The sequence below is a fragment of the Thermobia domestica genome, chromosome 6 (genome assembly GCF_964235325.1).
Source record: "Thermobia domestica chromosome 6, izTheDome1.hap1.1, whole genome shotgun sequence".
NCBI lineage: Eukaryota > Metazoa > Arthropoda > Insecta > Zygentoma > Lepismatidae > Thermobia > Thermobia domestica.
In genome coordinates this window covers 78,054,530-78,076,185 of record NC_137459.1, presented here as the reverse complement: position 1 = coordinate 78,076,185, position 21,656 = coordinate 78,054,530, and the positions used below count along the sequence as shown (strand labels likewise).

The 21,656-nt window shown below is 37.1% G+C and overlaps 1 protein-coding gene across 2 annotated transcripts in view; it reads right to left on the bottom strand.

Moving 5' to 3' along the window:
* Nucleotides 1-8,219: 8,219 nt before the first annotated feature.
* Nucleotides 8,220-21,656, bottom strand: part of LOC145688066 (protein ECT2-like) — a gene marked incomplete in the record, with an annotated part of 89,449 nt that continues 76,012 nt past the window's right edge. For both annotated transcript variants that reach the window (XM_081761773.1, XM_081761774.1), the window contains 3 exon segments: nucleotides 8,220-9,469; nucleotides 15,028-15,166; nucleotides 18,364-18,446. In XM_081761773.1, the coding sequence (XP_081617899.1) occupies nucleotides 9,383-9,469; nucleotides 15,028-15,166; nucleotides 18,364-18,446 (309 nt within the window).

The window sequence follows — 21,656 nt, the reverse complement described above, 5'->3', positions numbered from 1 at the left end:
CTTGACTAACTTTGTTGTTCATGTAGATTAGGTGCTAATGGTTGAGATGATGTTAAAGGTGGACTAGACTGATAGCTCTTAAGTTGTTGTGGAGGTACAGGAATGTAATTGTGCATTGGATGTATAGCAGATTGCGTCTGTACAGGAAAAGTATGATGGCAAGGTTGTTGAATGGGGTGTTATTTTAGGGTCATTTGGTAATAAATATGATGGATTTTTGCCATATAACGTGGGTAGTGTCTGCGATAATTCAACATGGTCTCGCTTTCTTAAAATGTCATTGGCGGATTCTAATGCATTTAACTTTGCAAAGCTTGAACTGTCTCAAATCTTTCCAATGCAATTTTATCAAGAAAATCCCGTTGAAGTCCTAGTGATAAGTGGTGGAACTTCTGCTCTTCTGACGCGTCCGATATTAATTGTGTAATTACACGAAGTTTACGCAAGAAGTATGAATGTATAGGTTTCTTTGGTCCCTGCTGAATTTGAAATAATTCTTGTTCTGCCTTATATGACGAAACCTTCGGTGTGCTTAATGCAATTAATTTAGCTTTGACATTTTCGTAAGTTCATTTCAAATTGATTTTGATTTTTGAGTTGCAATAAAAGATCTAATGCTGCATCTTGTAAATATGTAGGTAATATTTCCTTTTTCTTGGCTGACGACCTCGCCTGCATAGTAGCCATATGATCAAACAACATAAAAGATCTATCCGGGTCCTCATGCACATGGCCGGAATATTTAGTAAGATGGGGCACACTAAAAGACATACTAGATGAGCCTTCTGTCATGTTAAAGTTTGTATTATTTTCTCCTGATATATATGTCTGCTTACCATACTTTGTTTCCAGCATAAAATCACACTAAAAGATGATGATGAAGGAAAAGTGGAACATACAAAAATTTTGATACTGGCCTATCTATTTTTTGTGCCTGTTAAAAACTTAATAAAAAGAGCGTCCCGTACAAAACTTCCGCGCCTAGCACCATGTAATATTTTGTGTAAGTAGAGACAATGATAATATGGGAACCTAGCCCTTCACCTATCTATTTTATAAAATACAAAATAGTCTTTTTGTCTACAAAGTTTGATGTATGCCCCTTGTCACCAAGGGTGAAAGAAGTAACGTTTTATACGAGAACCCCTTCGCTCATGGCAGCCAGCGGGGTGTCTTGTAGCGACTTCAGGTTACGGTCCTCGGCTCATGGGAGCTTCATGAGGTATGGTTTGTTTTAAGGAATCCCCTTAGCTTCAAAACAGCCTCCAGAGGTTTTAGGTAGTGCCTCTTCGTCGAGTGAGACCTCCAGAGCTGTTATGGGTTGGTGATCAACTGATACCCCCGTCTTCTTTTTTCTTTTACAGGCCCTCTTTTTATGTTTCGTCCTCTTTCGGTTCCCATCGTGTTTGTCATATCTTAAAAACATTATAATTTATTGTATGGATAATGTATTGTATTAGATAGTGCATATTATATATATATATATATATATATATATAAACACTGATCGTATATGAGTTAGAAAATGATTGAAAGAAGCTGAAAATATCAAATCTGGAAAAATTGAAGCAAAGAAGTTTGTAAATCTTTGCCCCTATTCATTTTTCCACTCCATTGTCGCCATTTCAACATCTCTTTTCTTCTCTACAGATGATGATTTTGCTTATCACTGAGTGTGGATTCAAACATGTTAAAAATTTCAGACCTGCAGGGATTCGAACCTGGACCGCCGTGATAGAAATTACTACGTTAATCATTTACCTACCAAAATTACTTCATGCTGCACAAAAACTATCAGCTAGTTAAAAGAGCCACAACGTTCTGTTTGAAAAGACCATCGATAGTTAATTTATTTCCATCAGATTTTATTATTTAGGTAATTGTTATTGTAATTCTATTCCTGTTTTATTATTTACGATCATTCCAGCTCCGTAGTTTCACAAATTCAACCTGTTTTACACAATCTATTGTAACAAAAGAAAATGTGACTTTACATATATTCATTGTAAGGGACGTAACTTCTAATTCACGGTAAACTCAGCAATGTGATTGTAAACAAATCCTAGTGTGGAAAGAAATCACTTTACACAAATTTGAAGTAATGTAGGAAATAGTCCAGTTTAGATGAAAAGTTCGTTAATCACGTATTCGTGTATTCAAATCCCATAGTATTTTTTTTTTTTAACTCCCAAGAAACAGATTTTTTTGGGGGGCGGGGAAGGATTTTTTTTTTCAATCTTAGGTTTGGGCCTGGAAATTTTTCTTCCACGTTTCTCAATCTTCAGCTTCCTCTTTTAACTCCCAATATTTTCTTCTATTTTTCAAATCACCTATCGATTGTGCTCTTCTTACTCCCTGAGCTCCTCCGTGGCTAAGCGGTTAGCGTACGCGCCTTAGGCGCGGGAAACCCGGGTTCGATTCCCGGCGGGAGCTCATGTGGTTCGGATTCCACGTTAATCAGTATGTCCACGTCTCATATAGCCTCGATGCTGAACGGGACGTTAAACTCAAAATCAACTCAACTCAACTCTTCTTACTCCCGTTTTCGTTCAATCTCTATGATGGTAATTGCTACGGAACAATTCAATGCAAGTAGCGTTCCTACGAAGGTTGCTGGACAGAAGTGTCCTCTTCTCTCCTATCCGTTTTAAAACATCTTCGTTTGTTGCTCTCTCCGTCTATTTTTTATCTCCTCCATCTTCCTCTAACCACATTTCGAAGCGCTCCAAATATTTCTTCTCTGACTTCCGTAATGTCCAAGTCTCTGAATCATACAGTCCAATATTAAGCCTACTAGTTAGGAGTGATCTTTTCTTGTTGAATGCTTCTTTAGCTATGGCAATTCTTGACCTGATCTCTTTGGTGCAGTAAGCGTCTCTCGTGAAAATATTTCCCAGATACTTGAAATTATCGACCTCTTCCAGTTCTCTTTGTTCTACTCTGATTCGTAAGGGCGTGTTTCCACGGGATATTGTCATGACTTTCGACTTTTCGATGTTAATTTCCATTCCATACAGTTTTCCAGTGTCAACTATTTTGTCAATCATCTCCTGTAGTCCTCCTTCGGTTTTAGCTATTATCACCGTATCATCTGCATACCTGGTCTTGTTAATGATCTGCCCTCCAATCTTGAAATCTCCAAAATGTCAGAGCTGAAAATAGAAAATTAAGTATCTTTACTATTTTATTACCCTCTCGAGCGCGAGGCAGCAAGGTTCAATTCTCCGTTGGAGCTCATGTTCGAATTCCATGTTAAGTTGTGGGACCACCTACTAAATGGACCCGCTGCTAAAAAGGATGATGAACTCTTAATTAGCCATCTTTGCCGCATTTTTTTAACAAATAGAAAAAAATGAAATCTTTGAGTTTTACGTCCCACGCCTATGCCGGTTAGGCTAAAGGAGACGGTGATGACTAATGAATGAAATGGTGGAATGAAAAAAGTGGGAGGAAACGGGAGAACCCCGAGAAACCCCACGCACACGGTGTTTGTTTTTAACAAATAGAATAATTGGTTTGTTTCTTGTTATACATATTGAAGTGGCAAAGTCATAACTTTTGTAGGAACGAAGAAATATTAACATTATAATTTTTGCCTGTAATACCGATTTCCGCGGGAGGAAGGTGGAGTACTGTTTCGTATTTCACTTCTATGAAGTAGTGGAAAATATTAAACCCTTATTAATTAATATAGTAACAAATATGACAGTGCGTCGTAGAAAAATAAGATTAATATCGAGTATACGTACGTTAGGATTTAATAATATCAGGTTCTCTAAAAAAAAAAAAAAAAAAAAAAAAAAAAAAAAAAAAAAAAAAAATATATATATATATATATATATATATATATATATATATATATATATATATATATATATATATATATATATATTAAGACATTATTGTCATTTAAAAATAACATGAAACCACACATGCACCATTTTATTCGGTGACCTGCCATTGTTCCGGCAACACGATAATCCCGTCGTTATAGAATTTCTGTTATTTCTTGTTTAAAAGAAAAATGTCTCAGGTACTTTTTTACCGGTTTTTTTTTTTTCAAACTAACTTAACACTATTCAGAGAATTCTCAGAGACCGAAACGAGTGATAATTTGATGATGCCATGCCCGGGGTATACAGTGGATGATGCATTAAAATCTCCCAGTCAGATTCTTGCAACTTCTGGCGGCTCGCGTATGCGTTCTGACGTTAGCGTCGTATATGACACGTTTTCTGTTGATCAGCCCCGGTTGTTGCTTTTGAATTGCTATATGCACTCAAGCTAGTTGTCCACAGCCTAGGTCCGAGTGTATCGTCCTGCCCGGCGGCAGTAACACATGATGCACGATAACCTAATCCCACGAAACTTACACCGTAACTTTACTGGAAGCCAGTATGGGCTTTACAACAGACTGCGGAGCAGTTTCTCTCTTCGACCACGACTTTTCACTCATCGTAGTTTATCCAGTTTTTATCAGCGTTGATCAATCGCTTTAGAAATTGCGCGTGTTAGTTACGTTTCAGTAGATTCGTAGGTAAAATTCGAACGAGCAAATGGTTTTGAGTCAGATCACATGGCACTCAAACTTAGAGCTTCTTTCCTATAGTCCGCTTTCTCCAAATGATTTATCACTGTTTGATGATTAGGTTATTGGCGGTCATGACTTCCCACACACAAGTCTTGCCCGATCTTTTCCAGAATATCTACTTTTTCTTGGGTCACCTATTGCGAGAAACATTTTAGACATCGAAATTTCCAGAACGAAATCAAGTTTTTTTTTTTTTTTTTTTTTTTTTTTTTGTCTGTTTCTTCTTGATAATGTATCTTTCCCATAAGCAACAATAAATTTTTCATGAGCTTGGGCAACATTTGCGTCTTTACTTGAATGAAATTGTAAAATTTTCCGGAAAGTTCACACATCATCACGGCGCTATACCCTAAGTCTGATTACAAAAATTCCAGTGTGTGTTAGCTATTTGCTAGCTTCAACTCGCTCCTTTCAAACTGCGTTAGGACTGACCTGCTGAGACTTCGTATCCTGAGATTTGACTCACTAACACCATTTCGTGCCAAAAGACTCGATATTTGACTACCTGGTATTTTTACTATTCGATTTACATTTGAATTCGAAAATTAAGATCTCGTAAATGGACAAACCTATTTTCGAACAAATTATTATTTAGTCTACCCCAATGGCTCGTTTCTATTACATTTTTTGATAGTTTAACAAATGCATTGAATGTTGTAGATAGGGACCTGGGTTAGTTACATTTTACGGGGCTGATACCAGTGAATTCTCTCTAAAAGATGCATATTACACTTCCAGTATGAGCAAATATCTTTCCCGAGCTTTCAGTGTTGAAACAACAAAATCCAAAGCAAATCATTTAGAGAACAACAGGAAAGATTCAGCTGCAGATCCACAAAAGAAGGGTTTTAAAGTTCAAATCACCAATGGATGAATTTGACAAGCATTCCAAAAAGTTTAAGTCCTTGATGTTAGTTTCAGCTTCAGGCAAAGTATTGAACTCCTTGTCCAAGATTAGTTTGGTTGGAAGGAACAATTGAACGTCAATATATTTTGTATTTACTTATCAAGTATTCACGAGTGACCGCAGTACTCGGACGTACTTACTGTCCTTGTTAAGAGAAACCCACTGTTGCATCTTACGTCGGCCAGACGGACATAACTATTCAAGACTTCGAAACTTATGTACTCAACATCTTCTTTTGTCACCTTCAAAACGAATACTTTCCCTAAACCTTCGAAGGTATTCCTTTTGGAGCAGCTGGATGAGCCGCTTGGAACGAAGATAGGATAAAAAGTTCCCACTCACCCGGATTCGAACCAGAATCGGCCAGGCAGATGCCTTACTGATTATGCTATTGTACCTCTTTTTCACAACGCAAAACGTGTTTATTTCTTGGGAGTTATGTTCGTTGGAATGACAACTGGAGAACTGTAACGCGATGTAAACATCAAATTGTGTTAAAATGTTAGTTTATTAAAATTACATTGTTGAAGTGGCGGTTTAATCTCTTATTTCCACTTTAGAGACCATGATAGTTCACATTGTAAAACTATCATTATTCTAAAGACAAATAGCATTTGACATCGATGACTAATCCATGAGTACTGCGGCGTAGCCAGACTTATCGAAAGGGCTCACACAAGAATGCATATTATAGAGAGAGGAGAGGTCAAAAAATCCTGCGCATCAGGTCGCTATGGCGACTGGAAATACGAGTTCGGCACCTAGCTAATTTAAGGCTAAAACATGTACCAAAATTAGTCGAAATTTTCGATCACCAAGTCGCCATTGATGATTAAATATTTTAGTTTGACGAAAAGTAGTTGCATGTATCTATGGGAGAAAAAAATCACCGAATACTGATCTGGCTACTGGATTCAGGCTTGAAATTTCGAGTCCTGCCTGTAATACAGAGTACTATATAGAGGTCTTCACATATACTGGCCTTATATATGAGGCGTTCCCAGTAGTAATGGCGAACTCAACAAAGGGTTGTTCACTAAAAATGTGCTCTGAACGGTCAAAATAATCGTCCATTTAGTTGGAAATTATTTTCTAAGGAACAAAGGAACGATTTCGACATATACATATAAGTACGAGAACTGGATGCCACAGAGCAGTTTGGTACTACTATTCCAACATCTCAAATGTTATTTTCGTGCTTTCAGATTGTATGCAACTTTTGTTGAGTTCATCTTGCTACCTCCGATTTTATATCGCACCAACTTATTTATACACTGAGTGCTAACTGAATTGCAACCACCTACTTAATATCTTGTTGGCCCACCTTTTGCTCAGAGGACAGACACGGATTCTAGTAGTAGTTGATATGTTTCCACGGGAATCTGACACCATATATTATTCCTGATGTAATCCCATAATGAGTCCACAGATTTCTGTGCAGTTGTCATATTGCGAAGAGCTCGTTCCACAACATCCCATAAATGTTCTATAAGATTAAGATCCGGTGAGTTAGAGGGCCAATTCATATCTGTAGCTCCATGGAATGTTCCTTAAGCCAAGCAAGTACAGTCCTGGCTTGGTGGCACCGTGCAGTGCATTGTCGTCCTGGAAAATGCAGTCTTCGTGTGGGTAGAAGTGTTGCATTGTAGGGTGTGCGTGATCCTGTAACACCTGCAGCTACACAATGGATATCTCACTGTGGTCCATGCACACCAACGCTCCCAGTCCACGCTAACAGAAGCATCCCCAAACCATACAGCCGCCCCCACCTGACTGTACAGTACGTATCATGCACGAGGGGACCATAGCTTCGTGCTGTTAGTGCATCACAAGCACACGCCCATCTGAGAAGGAGTAGCACAAACTTATTTTTCGGACCAACACACCCTTTTCCAATCATCCATGATCCAAATAGCGTATTCTTGTGCCCAAACGCGACGAAGTCGGCGGTGACGAATGGGTCGTCTGCTGTGGAACTTAATTCGTGCCAGTGTACGTCGTATAATTGCATGGGATATGGGTGTTGTGCATCCACCAACGTATTGGTCACGTAATTCACAGACTGTTCGTTTGGTTGTCACGAGCTGATTGATGCGACGCTCGCCCCACGTTTTGAACTTCCGTATGCCCATGCAGTTTCGTATCTTGCAGACCGTTACCCTATTTTCTTCCTCCTCCCTGTACACCTTGTCTAGGAATGGGCGCATCCGACAAGTATTGCTGTCTGGGTATTGACGCACCTGTTGCTCGGGTACCCACAATCACGCCCTATTGGAATGCGGATAAATCCTACCCACCTCCGATTATAACAGTGTGCTGTCTGCCAACATGTAGCCTCGAGTGTGTTCTTTCTCTGCAATAGTACCAGTCGGGATGGTAATGTAATTAGCTCGGCTGCTGGCCACACTTTCTTGTATGGAGGGGTGGTCGCAATCCAGTGAGCACCCAGAGTAGAAGTGAATTCCTCGATATGTAAAGGGTGAAAAATGGACGACAGGACCGATCCGGGTTTGATTCACGGTTCACTGTATAGTTTAAATCTGTGTGTGGAAACAGCAAATTAATTCTATCTAAATTATATTTTGGGGATTTAACCATCAATTACACTTACTAAAGAATACTACACAAAGACGAGTTCCTACAAACAGACAACTCTACGGTATTAAAAAGAGAAAATAGAAATCTATAAAAGAGAGTTTGTAGTTTGTTACAATATATATATATATAATAATAATAATAAAAATTTTATTCAGGTAAGAAAGAGAACAACATAAACAATTTATAAAGATTTGACAGCACGAAATAAGTAAGTATCCAAGAATTTTGTGATTTAACTTCAGGCTTTCTATTAAGTATTAAGCAGCAAAACACTGAACTAATGCATGAATCATTACGAAAGATAAAAAAAATGAGATAGTTTGAAAATACGGTACAAATGAATATTAATGAAGAAACGCACCCGCAAAAATATGGGTGCAGGTACTAACATTGTAAGCTACTTTTCTTTGTATTTTTTTCTCTCCTCAATTTACAGTAACAGTTTCAGTTAGGTAAAATAAGCACTTTCCAATTTTTATATTTGAATAATTCACATAGATATTCTAATGTGCTGAAAACACCGAATTATTCTATAGTGTACATGGCATGGCACTGGTATAATATAGTGTGTCAATTGTGGACAAGACGACTAAAAATGGCAACGTAATATGCACATATTTTTCGAGTATTGAAGTCATCTTAAACGTGACGTATCGCGTTTATCGTGCATCAAAATGTATAACATGGACTTTACATACTTAAAAAAAATATACAATCATAGTAATATCTTTATATTAATAAAATTATTGGTTTCGACAAGACATTCTCAGTGCAGATAGTAAAAATAGATTTTCTATATAAAAAGTTACTTTTTAGTATATTACATATGATTCATGTTCAATTGTTATAATCAAGAAAACAAAGAAAGAAACTAAAGCAAAATACCATTACAAAAAATCTTAGACATTCATGACAAAAAGACCTGATCATTTTTTGAACACAGTTTTACTTTTAGGCATCTTTAACATTTAAAACATTTAACCCATGTTGAAAATTATGTAATATATTTGAAGGAAAAAAAAGTACACAGCAACAAACTGCTAAATATGTAAAATATTTGAAAGAATATTTTCATAATTTTCAATGCATTTTAATTGATCACAAAGTTAACATTTTAACTTTTCATGATACCTAAGACGATTAAGCTCTTACATACACACAATAAATTCTAAATTTTTACCCTAGAAAAAGAATGGACGTAATTAATTGGCCCTGAGATTAGGTTTCATCAGAAAGTATATCACAGCAAAAATCACAGATACTTGTATGTCAAAAGAATTACATGGCTAGTGTTTCAGTACTTCTTCGCTAACTGAACTAGCTTTTACTTGTTTCGGAAACTGGAGCTCTTCGTTTGATGCAAATACATCATCCTTAAAAAAAATAATAAAAATAAATAAATAAATAATTTAAATAAGTTACACCGACCAATATTATACAAGGCTAATATTTTTCCTTAATACTGGTAATCAACAGAATGGGAATTCCAGCCACCAATTTCAGTTTAAAAACTGTAACATACTATTAGTTATGGAATCATAATTAGGGGAGATTTGGCAAATAATACAAATTCTGATATAACAGCACAGAACTACTTCAGGACGCACATGCATCACGGAACAAACTTCAAAAATTGACCTTCAACAATTACAAATCAACATTTGCTAAGACAACTTTTTTTTTTTTATTATTTATTTATTCTGCCACGCTAAAGCAGGTGATCCTATGAGGAGTTGTACTGATCCTGGAGCCTGTTTCACGAAAGCTACTAATTTCAAAGCAGAACTGATTTTTTTTTTTTTTTTTTTTTTTCACAATTGTATCATAAAACCACAATTGTATGTAACAAATTAGAGGTAGCAGCACTACCATTGACAAGTAACTGTTGCTGATCTTGTTCCTTTTATAACAAAACTCCAATTTGTATGTAATTATGTATGTTTTTCCATATGCCCATACACCAGTGGAACACCTGAAATTAGAAACGTATCAATGTATGGGTTAGCAACGGTCAGGCGATGACCACAGTGCCAAGCTGTTCGTAGTGTAAAATGGGTGAGCTCTCTGAATTCTAAAAAAGGCCATTTTTTTTAACGCTTGGTTACGTGATGCGAGAGTCATGAGGCAACTGGCAAGTATGTTGGGTGTCGCGTGGGACAGTGTCAAAGGTGGTGATGATCTACAAAACTCAGCAAAATCACATCGCCCAAGAACAACGGTCGGAAGAAAACTGTCGTCGCGCGACTACGGTACAAGTGAGAAGAAACGCAAGCAAAACCTCTCACATCTTGTGTCGACGACTACAGTCCGCCAAGAATTACACGACATAGTGATATGAGGTCGGATTGTACGGACGAAATCGCTGATATGGGATCATAACGCTTTAGCATGACGCCAATGGTGCTTCGAACATGCAACATGGACCACTAATGATTGGAAACGTGTGATATGATCGGATGAGTCATCGTTCACCTTATTCCAAAGCACGGGCTGTTTTGTCTGTGGCGGACGCCTAAAGCAGCATATGATTCATAGTATCTCCGGCCAACCGTGAAACATAGCGGCGACTCTGTGGGCCGCAATATTCTGGTTTTCAGTGAGTTCTGTGCTGATGCTTACTGTCACGTCATTGTCTGCCGTTATATCGTCAATTTAGGGGACCAAGTGCATCCTCGAGTCCAAATCTTTCCGAGCAATGGCCTATATTCCAGAATGATAATGCGTGATAACAAAGCTAGAGCGTTTGAGGAACATCGGAATTAAACTGAACACCTCCCCTGGCCCACCCAATCCCAGAGTTTAACATAAAATGAACACCTGAGGACAGTTTCGGAGACAAGAATCTGGTGTAGATTTCAGTTTCTATCCTCTAACGGAATCGTGTGACGTACTGCACGTGGAATGGTGTAATATTCCACTTGCTATCATTACACGTCGTATCAGAGCCATTCTGAGGGTGAAAAGTGGTCTAATTCCATATTAATCTGGTTAGTTGCTGCACTTTTTTCAGGTGTTTAAACTGACAAGTATGTGTATATAGAAATGAAAATTTTTTAAAAAATAATTAAAATTGATAATATTTATATTTGATATATTTTTGCATATTTCAAGACTCGCTGCAGAACACAATGTAAGTGCCAACAACAAAAGTTACTGTAACAGTAGAGCTAAAATACAGTAAATTGTACCCAAGCGTCTCAAAATAGAAAATACTGTTGCTTAGAAATATAACCTAGCATATAAAGAAGTATGAAAATCTAACTAAGGCATAACCGCATAAAGAAAAAAAATGCAAGGTGGTACTTGCAGTGTTTTTTATAGCGAGTCTTCCTTTACGAAATATAACTTATATCTGGGTTTCGATAGACAAACAGACTCTCTGGAACGATGTGTAGCGAACTCGATCGTTGGTAAAATTGATACATACATACTTCAAGTCATTACTAATTTCTTAAAAATAAAAAAGTGGTGGATTGGATATAATTGCTCAATCAGTAACATAGTCTAAACGTATTGTGAGCTCAGAGTGTTCAGGAAAAATGAAGTCTAATTTAACGTCCCACAATTATGCCATTTATTTATTACTTGTATTTCTTCAGAAAGACAGCAATTTGACTAGTTGCGGCTTTGTTGCAATTCAAAATTAATTTGTTGCGACCAAAATTAATTTTCTTTTCAGTAATGAAATACCCAAACGAGGTAGTAATATTAAATTCCATTGGTCCAAGTTATCACTATTTCTTCGGTTCGAAAGCTATTTCATACTTTAAGTATTACTTAAATTCTATATTACGTTAAGATGTAATAACCGGCACCGTTCATGTGTTTAAGGGATTTAATTTTGAAATGCGAGTCTCTTTTCCGCTTCTTTTTGTCTACCTAAACTGCATTTAAATAAGAAATATATTTGGAGGCAGCCGTTTGATACTCGACATCTGCAACATATTATGATAATGAATTTCTGAGGTACAACGGATTTGATTCTATCAAATGATCTTGTTTATACAAATATAAACCTACCAAAGGCGACTCGCGTTGGAACGAGGGGGCCGCGGTGGCTCAGTAGTAAAGCGTTCACCTCTGGTGTATAGGGTCCCGGGTTCAACCCTGCTCCCGCCAAGTGAACTTTGTGGTGGACAAACACCGTGTGCGTGGGTTTCCTCGGGGTTCTCTCACTTTCTTCATTCCACCATTTCATTTATTTCTCATATTCACAGTCTCCTTTAGCCTAACCGGCATAACCGTGGGACGTAAAACTCACAGATTTCATTTCATTTCATTTCGCGTTGGAACGAGAATGTGGGAAAACCAAGAAAATCCATAAGGCGCGATTCTTTCCACAACAAATTAATAGGCTCTGGGATCGAATCAGATTCTCCTTGTATCAGCGGCGAGACTATCACTGAGGCACCGTGCCCCGATCAACAAACTATTGGATTCTTTTCTGTGGAAGTAGGCAGGGGAAATAGACACCTAGAAAAAATGCTTCTCATGTGTTGAAGAATGTACAGTCAGACGCCTGCATATACATAAAATAAACAAAAACTCTCATGCAATTATTTTCCGTCATTACAATATTGCATTTCTATGACAGCTCAATAATAAAAATTGTACTTTTTGATCGTTAAATAAATAATACTCCGTTTTTGCTTTTTAAGACATGTTAAGTTCTATTTACTAAGGAATTACTATTTGGTTGCAAACACTTGAAAATAAATAAAATAATAGAATAACCTAATAAATAATAAACAGAATAATATAATAATTTGTTATTATAGACTACTGTGATATAAGTAAACAGACACACGCAAAGTAACAAGATTTCGTGAGAAACACCAAACGAATGCAAATGGCCTATTAGTATGATGTACGTGGTAATTTGAGCATGCAGCACAAGTGCCATCACGACGCGCGGACGTGTTGTGAGGAGCTAGCAATTCACCCGAGGTTGCATAATTCGACATGAAGGGTGTAGCAGATGTGAGCCCAGCATCAGTACTGTATTACGTATACCGTTACCAACTTATAACATGGTTACAGTGAAGTCAAAACGAGACGAAAAGACGCGCAGACCAAATATTGGATTGACCGGAACAAACACCACGTCTGAAAAGTGCAGTCGGCTGAAGCCAGCAAGCCAGATCTAGCAATGGTATCGCAGTATGGCTTAACAGAACAACACGAATCGTCCTGCAGTGTTTTGTATAGTGTAGATATGCACAGACGTGTCGCCAAAAAAGAAGCCTTACGGGGAAAACCACCGTGTCCAATAAGCCACAACTCTTTTCGAACCATGTTGCATTTTCCGATAAAAGCTTGTTTTCCCAATTTTCGGACAGCGGACGACATTAGCTGTGGAAGCGATCGACAGACCATGATTCTCCACAATCCTATGTTGAAATACGGCGGCTAAAGTGTCATCGTGTAGGATGATATTTGGAAAGGTGGTCTTAGTATCTTGGCGACAGGCATACATCAACGTGGCAAGACACATTGAGTTATTGCAAGATGAATTACTACATTTCATCGAAACAGGCGAACTGCTGTGGGATGCCATGCAATTCATGTATAATGGAGTACTATCTTGGTGGGCAAAACTAACCACCCGATAGAAACGGCAAAACAGGAACTATCGCATCCCGGACAAGAATTCTGTTGGTTTGGCATCTCCTACAATTAAAGTTCTATAAATGGCCACAGAGATCCTCAAAACAAACGAACGAGTTACTTGAGGCACTCTGTGAAAAATGGTACCACCCGAAACAGGGTGTTATCCATGACTATGCGACGTAAGATTGAAGCTATACGTGATGATGAAGGGGGCTCCACTGAGTACTAATTCCAGCATGAGAAAAAAGCTCCTTCTATGCACTTGTACATAGCAACGGCCACAGGCTCATTTTTTGTTTTAAATATACAGTATATATTTATATCATTGTAGTGTATTTCTATAAAGACTGAATTTTACGTTTAGGCCTTCACATCAGAAATCCGACAAGTATTATGTTAATCTATATATATAAAAGAGAACGCACAAAATCCTTTGTCCGCTCATCACGTTAATACGGCTGAACCGATTTCTTTCATTTTTGGGGGGTTGTTAGGATTTGGACCCTAGATGGTTTTTATCATATCACTTTAATTTTCAATTAGCAGTGTCTTGAGATAATTGACCAATCAGGTGTTCATACGTAGAAAAAATCCTTTGTTCGCTCATCACGCTAATACGGTTGAACCGATTTCTTTCATTTTTGGGGGGTTGTTAGGATTTGGACCCTAGATGGTTTTTATCATATCACTTTAATTTTCAATTACCAGTGTCTTGAGATAATTGACCATTCAGGTGTCCATACGTACAAATCCTTTGTTATTAGTTCATCATATAAAAATAAACGTACTTATATGCAACCCGCATGACCCTGTGACTCGGCGGGTTAACATAAATGACAGGCGCTATAAATCACTTGAAAGCGAAAAAGTAAAAATTATCTAAGTAACAAAGTTTATTGCGTTCCGGGATGACCGCAGCGAAGCGGGGCGGGTTGGGGTGACCGCAGCGAAGCGGGGCGGGTTAACATAAATGACAGGCGATATAATGTTAACATTAGTGCAATCTTCTATGGTTTTTATCATATCACTTGAAAGCGAAAAAGTAAAAATTATCTAAGTAACAAAGTTTATTGCGTTCCGGGGTGACCGCAGCGAAGCGGGGTGAACGCTGCTAGTAAGACAATAATATAAATACTCCTAGCGTTATCTTAAGTCAGCAGTTCTCGCTTTAAACATTACAAATAATAATTATTCAACTACTATTCAACATCTTTAAAGAAGCCGATTGATTTTATCAGTGTAATGTATATGAATTCCTCAACTATGCTCGTAGCTTGTAAGCAGATTATATTTTCGATACTAAAACTTCAACATTACATACCTCGACATCATTACAATTATTTGCTTTGCCGTGATCTATACGTAATTTTCTGCATACGTCACTTCCACTGCTTACTACTCGCCTCAGCTTATCTGGTATTATATGCAAATGTAGCGCAGACCTTGTTCGAGACGCTGCCCTTGGAAACAACAGAGATACATTTATGTAAATATAATTTTGGCCTTATTTTTGAATGATAGCACAAACAGTGTTTAAAGTACTACAGTAATTTCTTTTACATGAAAATGAAACGAGATCTTGTATATGGAAAAATCAAAGAGAATGATCGAATACTATTTCCGTAGCACTCTGAAAATGAAAATAACTTTAAAATTATCTAGCATACAAAATTGTATGTACCTATGAGATTTCATACATATTTCGATCAATATCTGTATTCGTTTACATTATTTTATTTTTTGTGCAATACTAGCATGTGGCATAATGTTGAAAATAAAGTGATCGATGAATTATAAGAGTATTGAACCTCAGCCTCATGCTCACAAAGTACATGCTCTAACCACCAGTTTTCTTTCTTTTTTTTTTTTCTTTATCTCTTTGCCTGCATGTATAAGTGTGCGTTATCTATTGCACGGGTTTCAAGTAACTGATTATCTCTTGTCTGTTATTTAGTGAAGTCCCATTCTATCGATATTTTCGAGTAAGGAGTTTTCTGCCTTAAACTATATGCGCCAACATCAAGAAAACAAATATTAGCGTTGACGTTATAATGAAACAAAAAAGTGTTTGTGTATTCGTCGTGTCTATCTATCTATAACTTCATCTATTCAAAGCAGTTCAAGATTAACACACACAAATTTCAGAACCAGGTGCACCAAAACTTACAGGCAGAAACAGGTAAATGCTTTTTAAGTACTTCAAAACCAACAACTTAAAAAGTAAACAGCTTAAAGAGAGCCGAATTTTCATTTCATAATACGGGTGGCCCAAAAGTAGGCACACACCTCTGCATTGATCAAGTATAACATTCTAGCTTATAGGTTTATTTGCTTCGGCTGTTCCGTGCTTAAGATATAAGCAAAAAAAAAAAAAAAAAAAAAAAACATTAAGAACAAGTAATAAAGAAACTAAGTCTACCTGATGAATAACAATAAGAAGTGATATAAAAAGCAATGAGTTGATCAGCACGGGACTGTATACCTGCTTTTGGGCCACGCTCTATATTAACTGGTGATCCCAAAAAAAGCATTATATATGTGTATGTCCGGTTATGTTGCATTTGTGCATTTGGTTACAGTCCCGTACTGATCAACTCATTGCTTTTTATATCACTTCTTATTGTTATCCATCAGGTAGACTTAGTTTCTTTATTATTTGTTCTTAATTCCTTTCCTGGTTTGGGCGCAGTCTTTGGAATACCTCAACTCCCACACCACAGCTCAAGCATATATATATTGTAATTTGTAATTGAACAATTCATAAATTTATAACATTTATAAACAATACCAACATGTACCCAAAATCTCACTGTTTTTCTTTCATAACTCTCTGGAGCAGAGATTAATGTTCAACTGAAGACAAAAGTTACCACCAAAACACCTGTATCTTTTGTGATAATGCTTGTTTAGTGATGTAGTTTTCGCTCCATAAAATGTAATTTATAATATTTGTTATTTTTTTTTTATTGTTTTTAACAAAGGTAGAGCTGGCTATCTTGAAGAAATATTTTTTAATGAAATTTACAAACCTTGGTGCTTCTGAGAAAATTTTCACGCAGTTGTGTTTGTTAGATCTTGAGCTATAACATGTTCAATTTAGAGTGCAGTCTCGGAAGGTAGCAGAATCTCGGAAGGTATTTCCCCAAATTTTGATCACTTCTAACTCAAATCTGACGGTAACGCAAGAAGGACGGGTTCACTTTCCTTCTCGTCACTTTGTGTTTTACTGGTAGCGCAATAATCAATACCCTGCCCCGATTCCGCCACACTTGTTTTGGACGCTGTCTGAAACAATAGTTGCGAATGGTACCGTCGATCCAACAAACCACTTTGTTCGTGGTGTATTCTGTCGTGAACATTGTTCTCCGACGCTGCAGTGGGGAATCCGCATTTGCAAGTTTCAATGGATCATTCGGCACGTACGCTAATCATAACCAGGTCATTTTACGTTTGTACGTATTATTCGTTTTCACGTCCCCTACTGCATCTCATTTGGCGAATCTCCTCCTCCTTTGGGAAGCCCCCTTTGCACAGTTCGCTCTGGTCCTTTCTATTTGCGCCATAATTTTGGTAGGGTATGACTTTCTTTACATTCTTTTGACCCGATGTTAATATCTCTATTTGTTCGGCAGATATTGCACTTAGGAGGAGGAGGCCGGCGAAACATCGCACGGCTGCTGGTTGAAAACGCCGCCAGGTTGGACCTATGCTTATTTGAACTTTTTTCCTTGTTTTTAGCTGTAGAATCACCTCCCGAAGTTTTCGGTCTTGTTCCCTTCCACTCTGTATATAGTGGAATGGTGCCCTCTAGGACCACTAAGATCAATGCCAATATTACTAGGTGTTGGGTTGACTACGATAATGGAATGATTAGTTAAATAGAAATAGGATGAGGAACTATTTATGCCATGATTCTTAATCATATACCTAGGTATATTCATGGTATACAAAGTGTGAAGGACAGAACTGACTTGTAACGTGGGATACAAATCACTCAGCTTTTCTTCTGGGGCGTTGTGCTCGCAGCAGCCGAAGGGAAAGTTGACCTTGCATCCACGGTATGCCGCAATTAAGTATGAGTTTATAAAAGTTATATTCAGTGGCGTATTTACGATTTTGTTTCGGGAGGGGCTTTGCTAACTTTCGGGGGGGGGGATTTGCCTGGAAATGTGAAAATTCTGCAAGATATTTCATTTACTTTACTATACTAAGTAAGATTTCGGGGGGGGCTTAAGCCCGGAAGCCACCCCCCTAAATACGCCACTGGTTATATTAGAACCCAGCTCATTAACACACGTATTAAAATATATACATTTGATTTGATTTGAAACATATTTTAATAGTTTAGGGGCTAAATATGTTGAATAAGATTAAAATATACACACTCCAAAATGATCAAAGTATTCAGAAATATGCGCACTGATTTTAATTGATAATCTACTTCACAATGTTTAAGCAAATGCAAGTAACTGGAAAAGCGAAAAAGGCATCATTCTACAGATCGTTGATTCAAACATTGGTCTATAACGGCTTTTTCTTGTTTTCAGTTAAGCACTGGGTAAAAAAATATTTTATTTTTTTCAATGTATCATCTCCAATTATTGCCTCTCTCTCTCGAATTAAATATCAGTAATTGTATTCTGCAATCACGACTTACCTTGAATTTTTTGACAATTGTTTTTCTAAGTCCACTGTGTTTAAATATATTTCGTCTGGATCTTTCAACTGTAGGAACTCCTCCTGAAAGTAAAACAAGCTATTCAGTATGATTTGTGCAATGGAAGAGGCGCAATAGGTAAACACTGAAAAGTATTTTATACAATCCATATAGATCTCTGAAGAAATAAGACAACACAAATAAGTTACTGTCGGCTTTTTTTATGATATGCGTTGTATACATTCTGTGATCTTAATGCTAATTCAATAACTTACGATTTTTTAAAATTAATTTTAAAAATTCATATATTACGATGTGAGAGTGAGGGTCTTCGGAGTATACCAAACATTACGCTCCTGTCCAACTGCTTGCTAATACGTCTTTTATACTAGTATTGATATTTTTGTCCAGGGTGCGAAATCATTTGAAAATGGTGGGGGGGGGAGAAGTTCAGCGATCCACACTAATGCTTCGTGGAGCCTCCAAAAAATTGAAATATTAATGCATGATGATTATTATTATTATTATGATTATGATTATTATTATTACTACTACTACTACTACTACTACTACTACTACTACTAATAATAATAATAATAATAATAATAATAATAAATGTTCAAACTAGTCGAAATTGTTATTTAAAAATACTTTAATGTTATTTATTCATTTACCCAAAATTGGTAACTTATGTATTGCATTTAATATACACTTCGGGGTGTATGGTCCAGGGTCAGACTCTCGTGGGAGCACAGTACCCTTGTGTTTACCATCATATTGAAGACTGCATTCACGAAAATACTGGTAGAGATCTATAAGTCAGAAATAATAGTCCCTGAGAACCGATGTCCTAACCAAGCATTAGAACTACTAACTTGAAGTGCTCCACCTGGCCAGCCATAGATCCTCATGAGCTGTAGAATCAGAGTATAGTTATTATTATTATTATTTATGAAATTCTCGTTTCTTCGCTAAGTACGTAGTGTTTCAGTTTGGTCGTTCAGATATCCGGTCACCTTTGTACGTCTAAATAATACCATGTATCTATATTGTATTATTATCAACAATATATTATTGTAAATAACAAATATGATTTCAATACAAATACTTGATAGACAACAAAAAGCCGTGTTGCCTCAGTGGTAGAGCGCTCACCTCAGGTGCGTGGGATCAATGGTTGGATCCTAACTCGCACCAAATTCTGCTTGTGGTATACAAACAATTGTGTGGGGGTTTTCTCGGGGTTCTCCCGCTTCCTTCCACTATCTTAATCCACCCTTATAATTCATCTCATCATGACCGTCTTCCTTAGCCTTACTGAATATTCGTAGGACGTTAAACTTTAGAAAATAAAAGCACAAACACTATAATACGATTGATTTGCTGATTTAAGTTTAATGACCCTTTTCAGCAGCGAGGCTATGAGATGTGGACTTACAGTTTAAGGTGGAATCCGAACCATGGTAATCGTTCAATATTTTTAAGGCGCTCCCACCGGGAATCGAACCCAGGATCCCGTAAAGTTCGCCTAACAAACATTGAAAGTTGTGAACAGCATTCACAACACCAAAAACTCTTTCAGAAACTAGGTCCATTCGATGTGCCATGCAGTGTACGCTAATTAGGCACGGGTTGACATTTCTTCTAATTTGTGCAGCAACACCTTCGTTTCTCCCAGTAAACACTGCATTCCCGTCCGAACCAAATGCAACAAGTTTTTCTTTAAGATTAAAATATGCCATCTTCGGAAAATGCTTGAATAATTTTCTCTTCAAGGGAATTTGCATCGGCGTTTTTTACAGGCACTAATTTATAAAAACGACAACAAGGTTTATTTTCTTCGTCCACATATGTTCATATAACAGCAAGTGCTTATCCGCAAACCTGTTTGTAGATTCGTCCACTGAAATTGAGAAACAATCTGTTTGCTTGAGAAATTTTACCAATTTTGCATGCAACTGGTACGCTAGAGAATAAAGGTCTTCATCTCGTCAACAACCGAACAACCGAAAAAGTTAAACACCTGATCCTTTTACAAATAAACTACGTTTTTTAAAACAGCATGCATTTAAAATTATTGTTTGTCTGAAAATTTTCATTATAGACCTACTTATATTTTCCTATTAAAAAGAAAATGTCACACTTTATGTTTCAGTTCCTGGTTCAACTGAAGGATGGTACAAAGTGTCCCTCCTTACAGATTTTGGTGAGGGGGAAATGCAAGTGCAAAATTGTTGGTGGGAGGAAATCCCTCCCGTCCCCCCCCCCCGGGAACTGGATTTCGCACCCTGTTTTTGTCGGTCTATGATCAACACAATCTTTGTTGTTACGATGATTTACATTACTAATTATACAACTGACTGCCTGGTATTGGTTTATTACATGTGAGTCAAATGAGTTAATACTGAACTCATAACAACGAGGAAAATAAGAATTTACTGACTTTCTAATTATCAACAACTTAGTATTACATACTACAAGCTTACTCATCAAGAAGTATTAATGTTATATTCAAATGTCTGTTGAACGATTTTAATGTGTCAGAATACGTGGAAATTTGTCGGGATCGTAATACGGCAAATTATGGATGTTTCAAAATATCAAATAATACTTTCAACAAAGTGGATACTTTCAAATATCTAGAATCAATATGAACAGACCAAAATCATATTCATAAATAAATTAAATGTCGCCTAAAAGCAGGGAATTCCTGTTGTTCTTCATTTCAAAATGTTTTGTCGTCGCGAATTCTGTCGAGGAATTTGAAGCTTAAAATATATAAAACGATAATCATGCTGTGTTCTGTATGGTTGCGAAACATGGTCAGTTACTCTGGGGGGAAAATGCAAAGTATTTGAGAACAAGATCCTGAGACGAATATTCAGACTCCAAGGGGAACAGCGGAAACTTCATAATGATGAAGTACATAATTTATACCATTTATCAAACATTGTTAGGGTCATCAAGTCTAGGAGGCTCAGATAGGCGGGTAGCCGAATGAAGAAAGTAGGAACGCTTTCAAAGTTTTAACTGGAAGTCCAATGCGAACTCCGACTGGAAACAACGCACCTTCAGATAATGTCTCATTCATGAATAACTCGTAACAAATCTTGGCTTTCTTTTCTTTCGTTTCTTGACTTAACAGAGCGAAAGCTTTCATACTTGATAGACGAATTCTTCAAATGCAAAGAAGCCCGCAGAATTATGAGACCCACCTCTACTGAAAGGACCCACAAATAAATACATATTTTTAAAAACTGGGTTGGCCATAAATCAACAACGACAATGGTCCT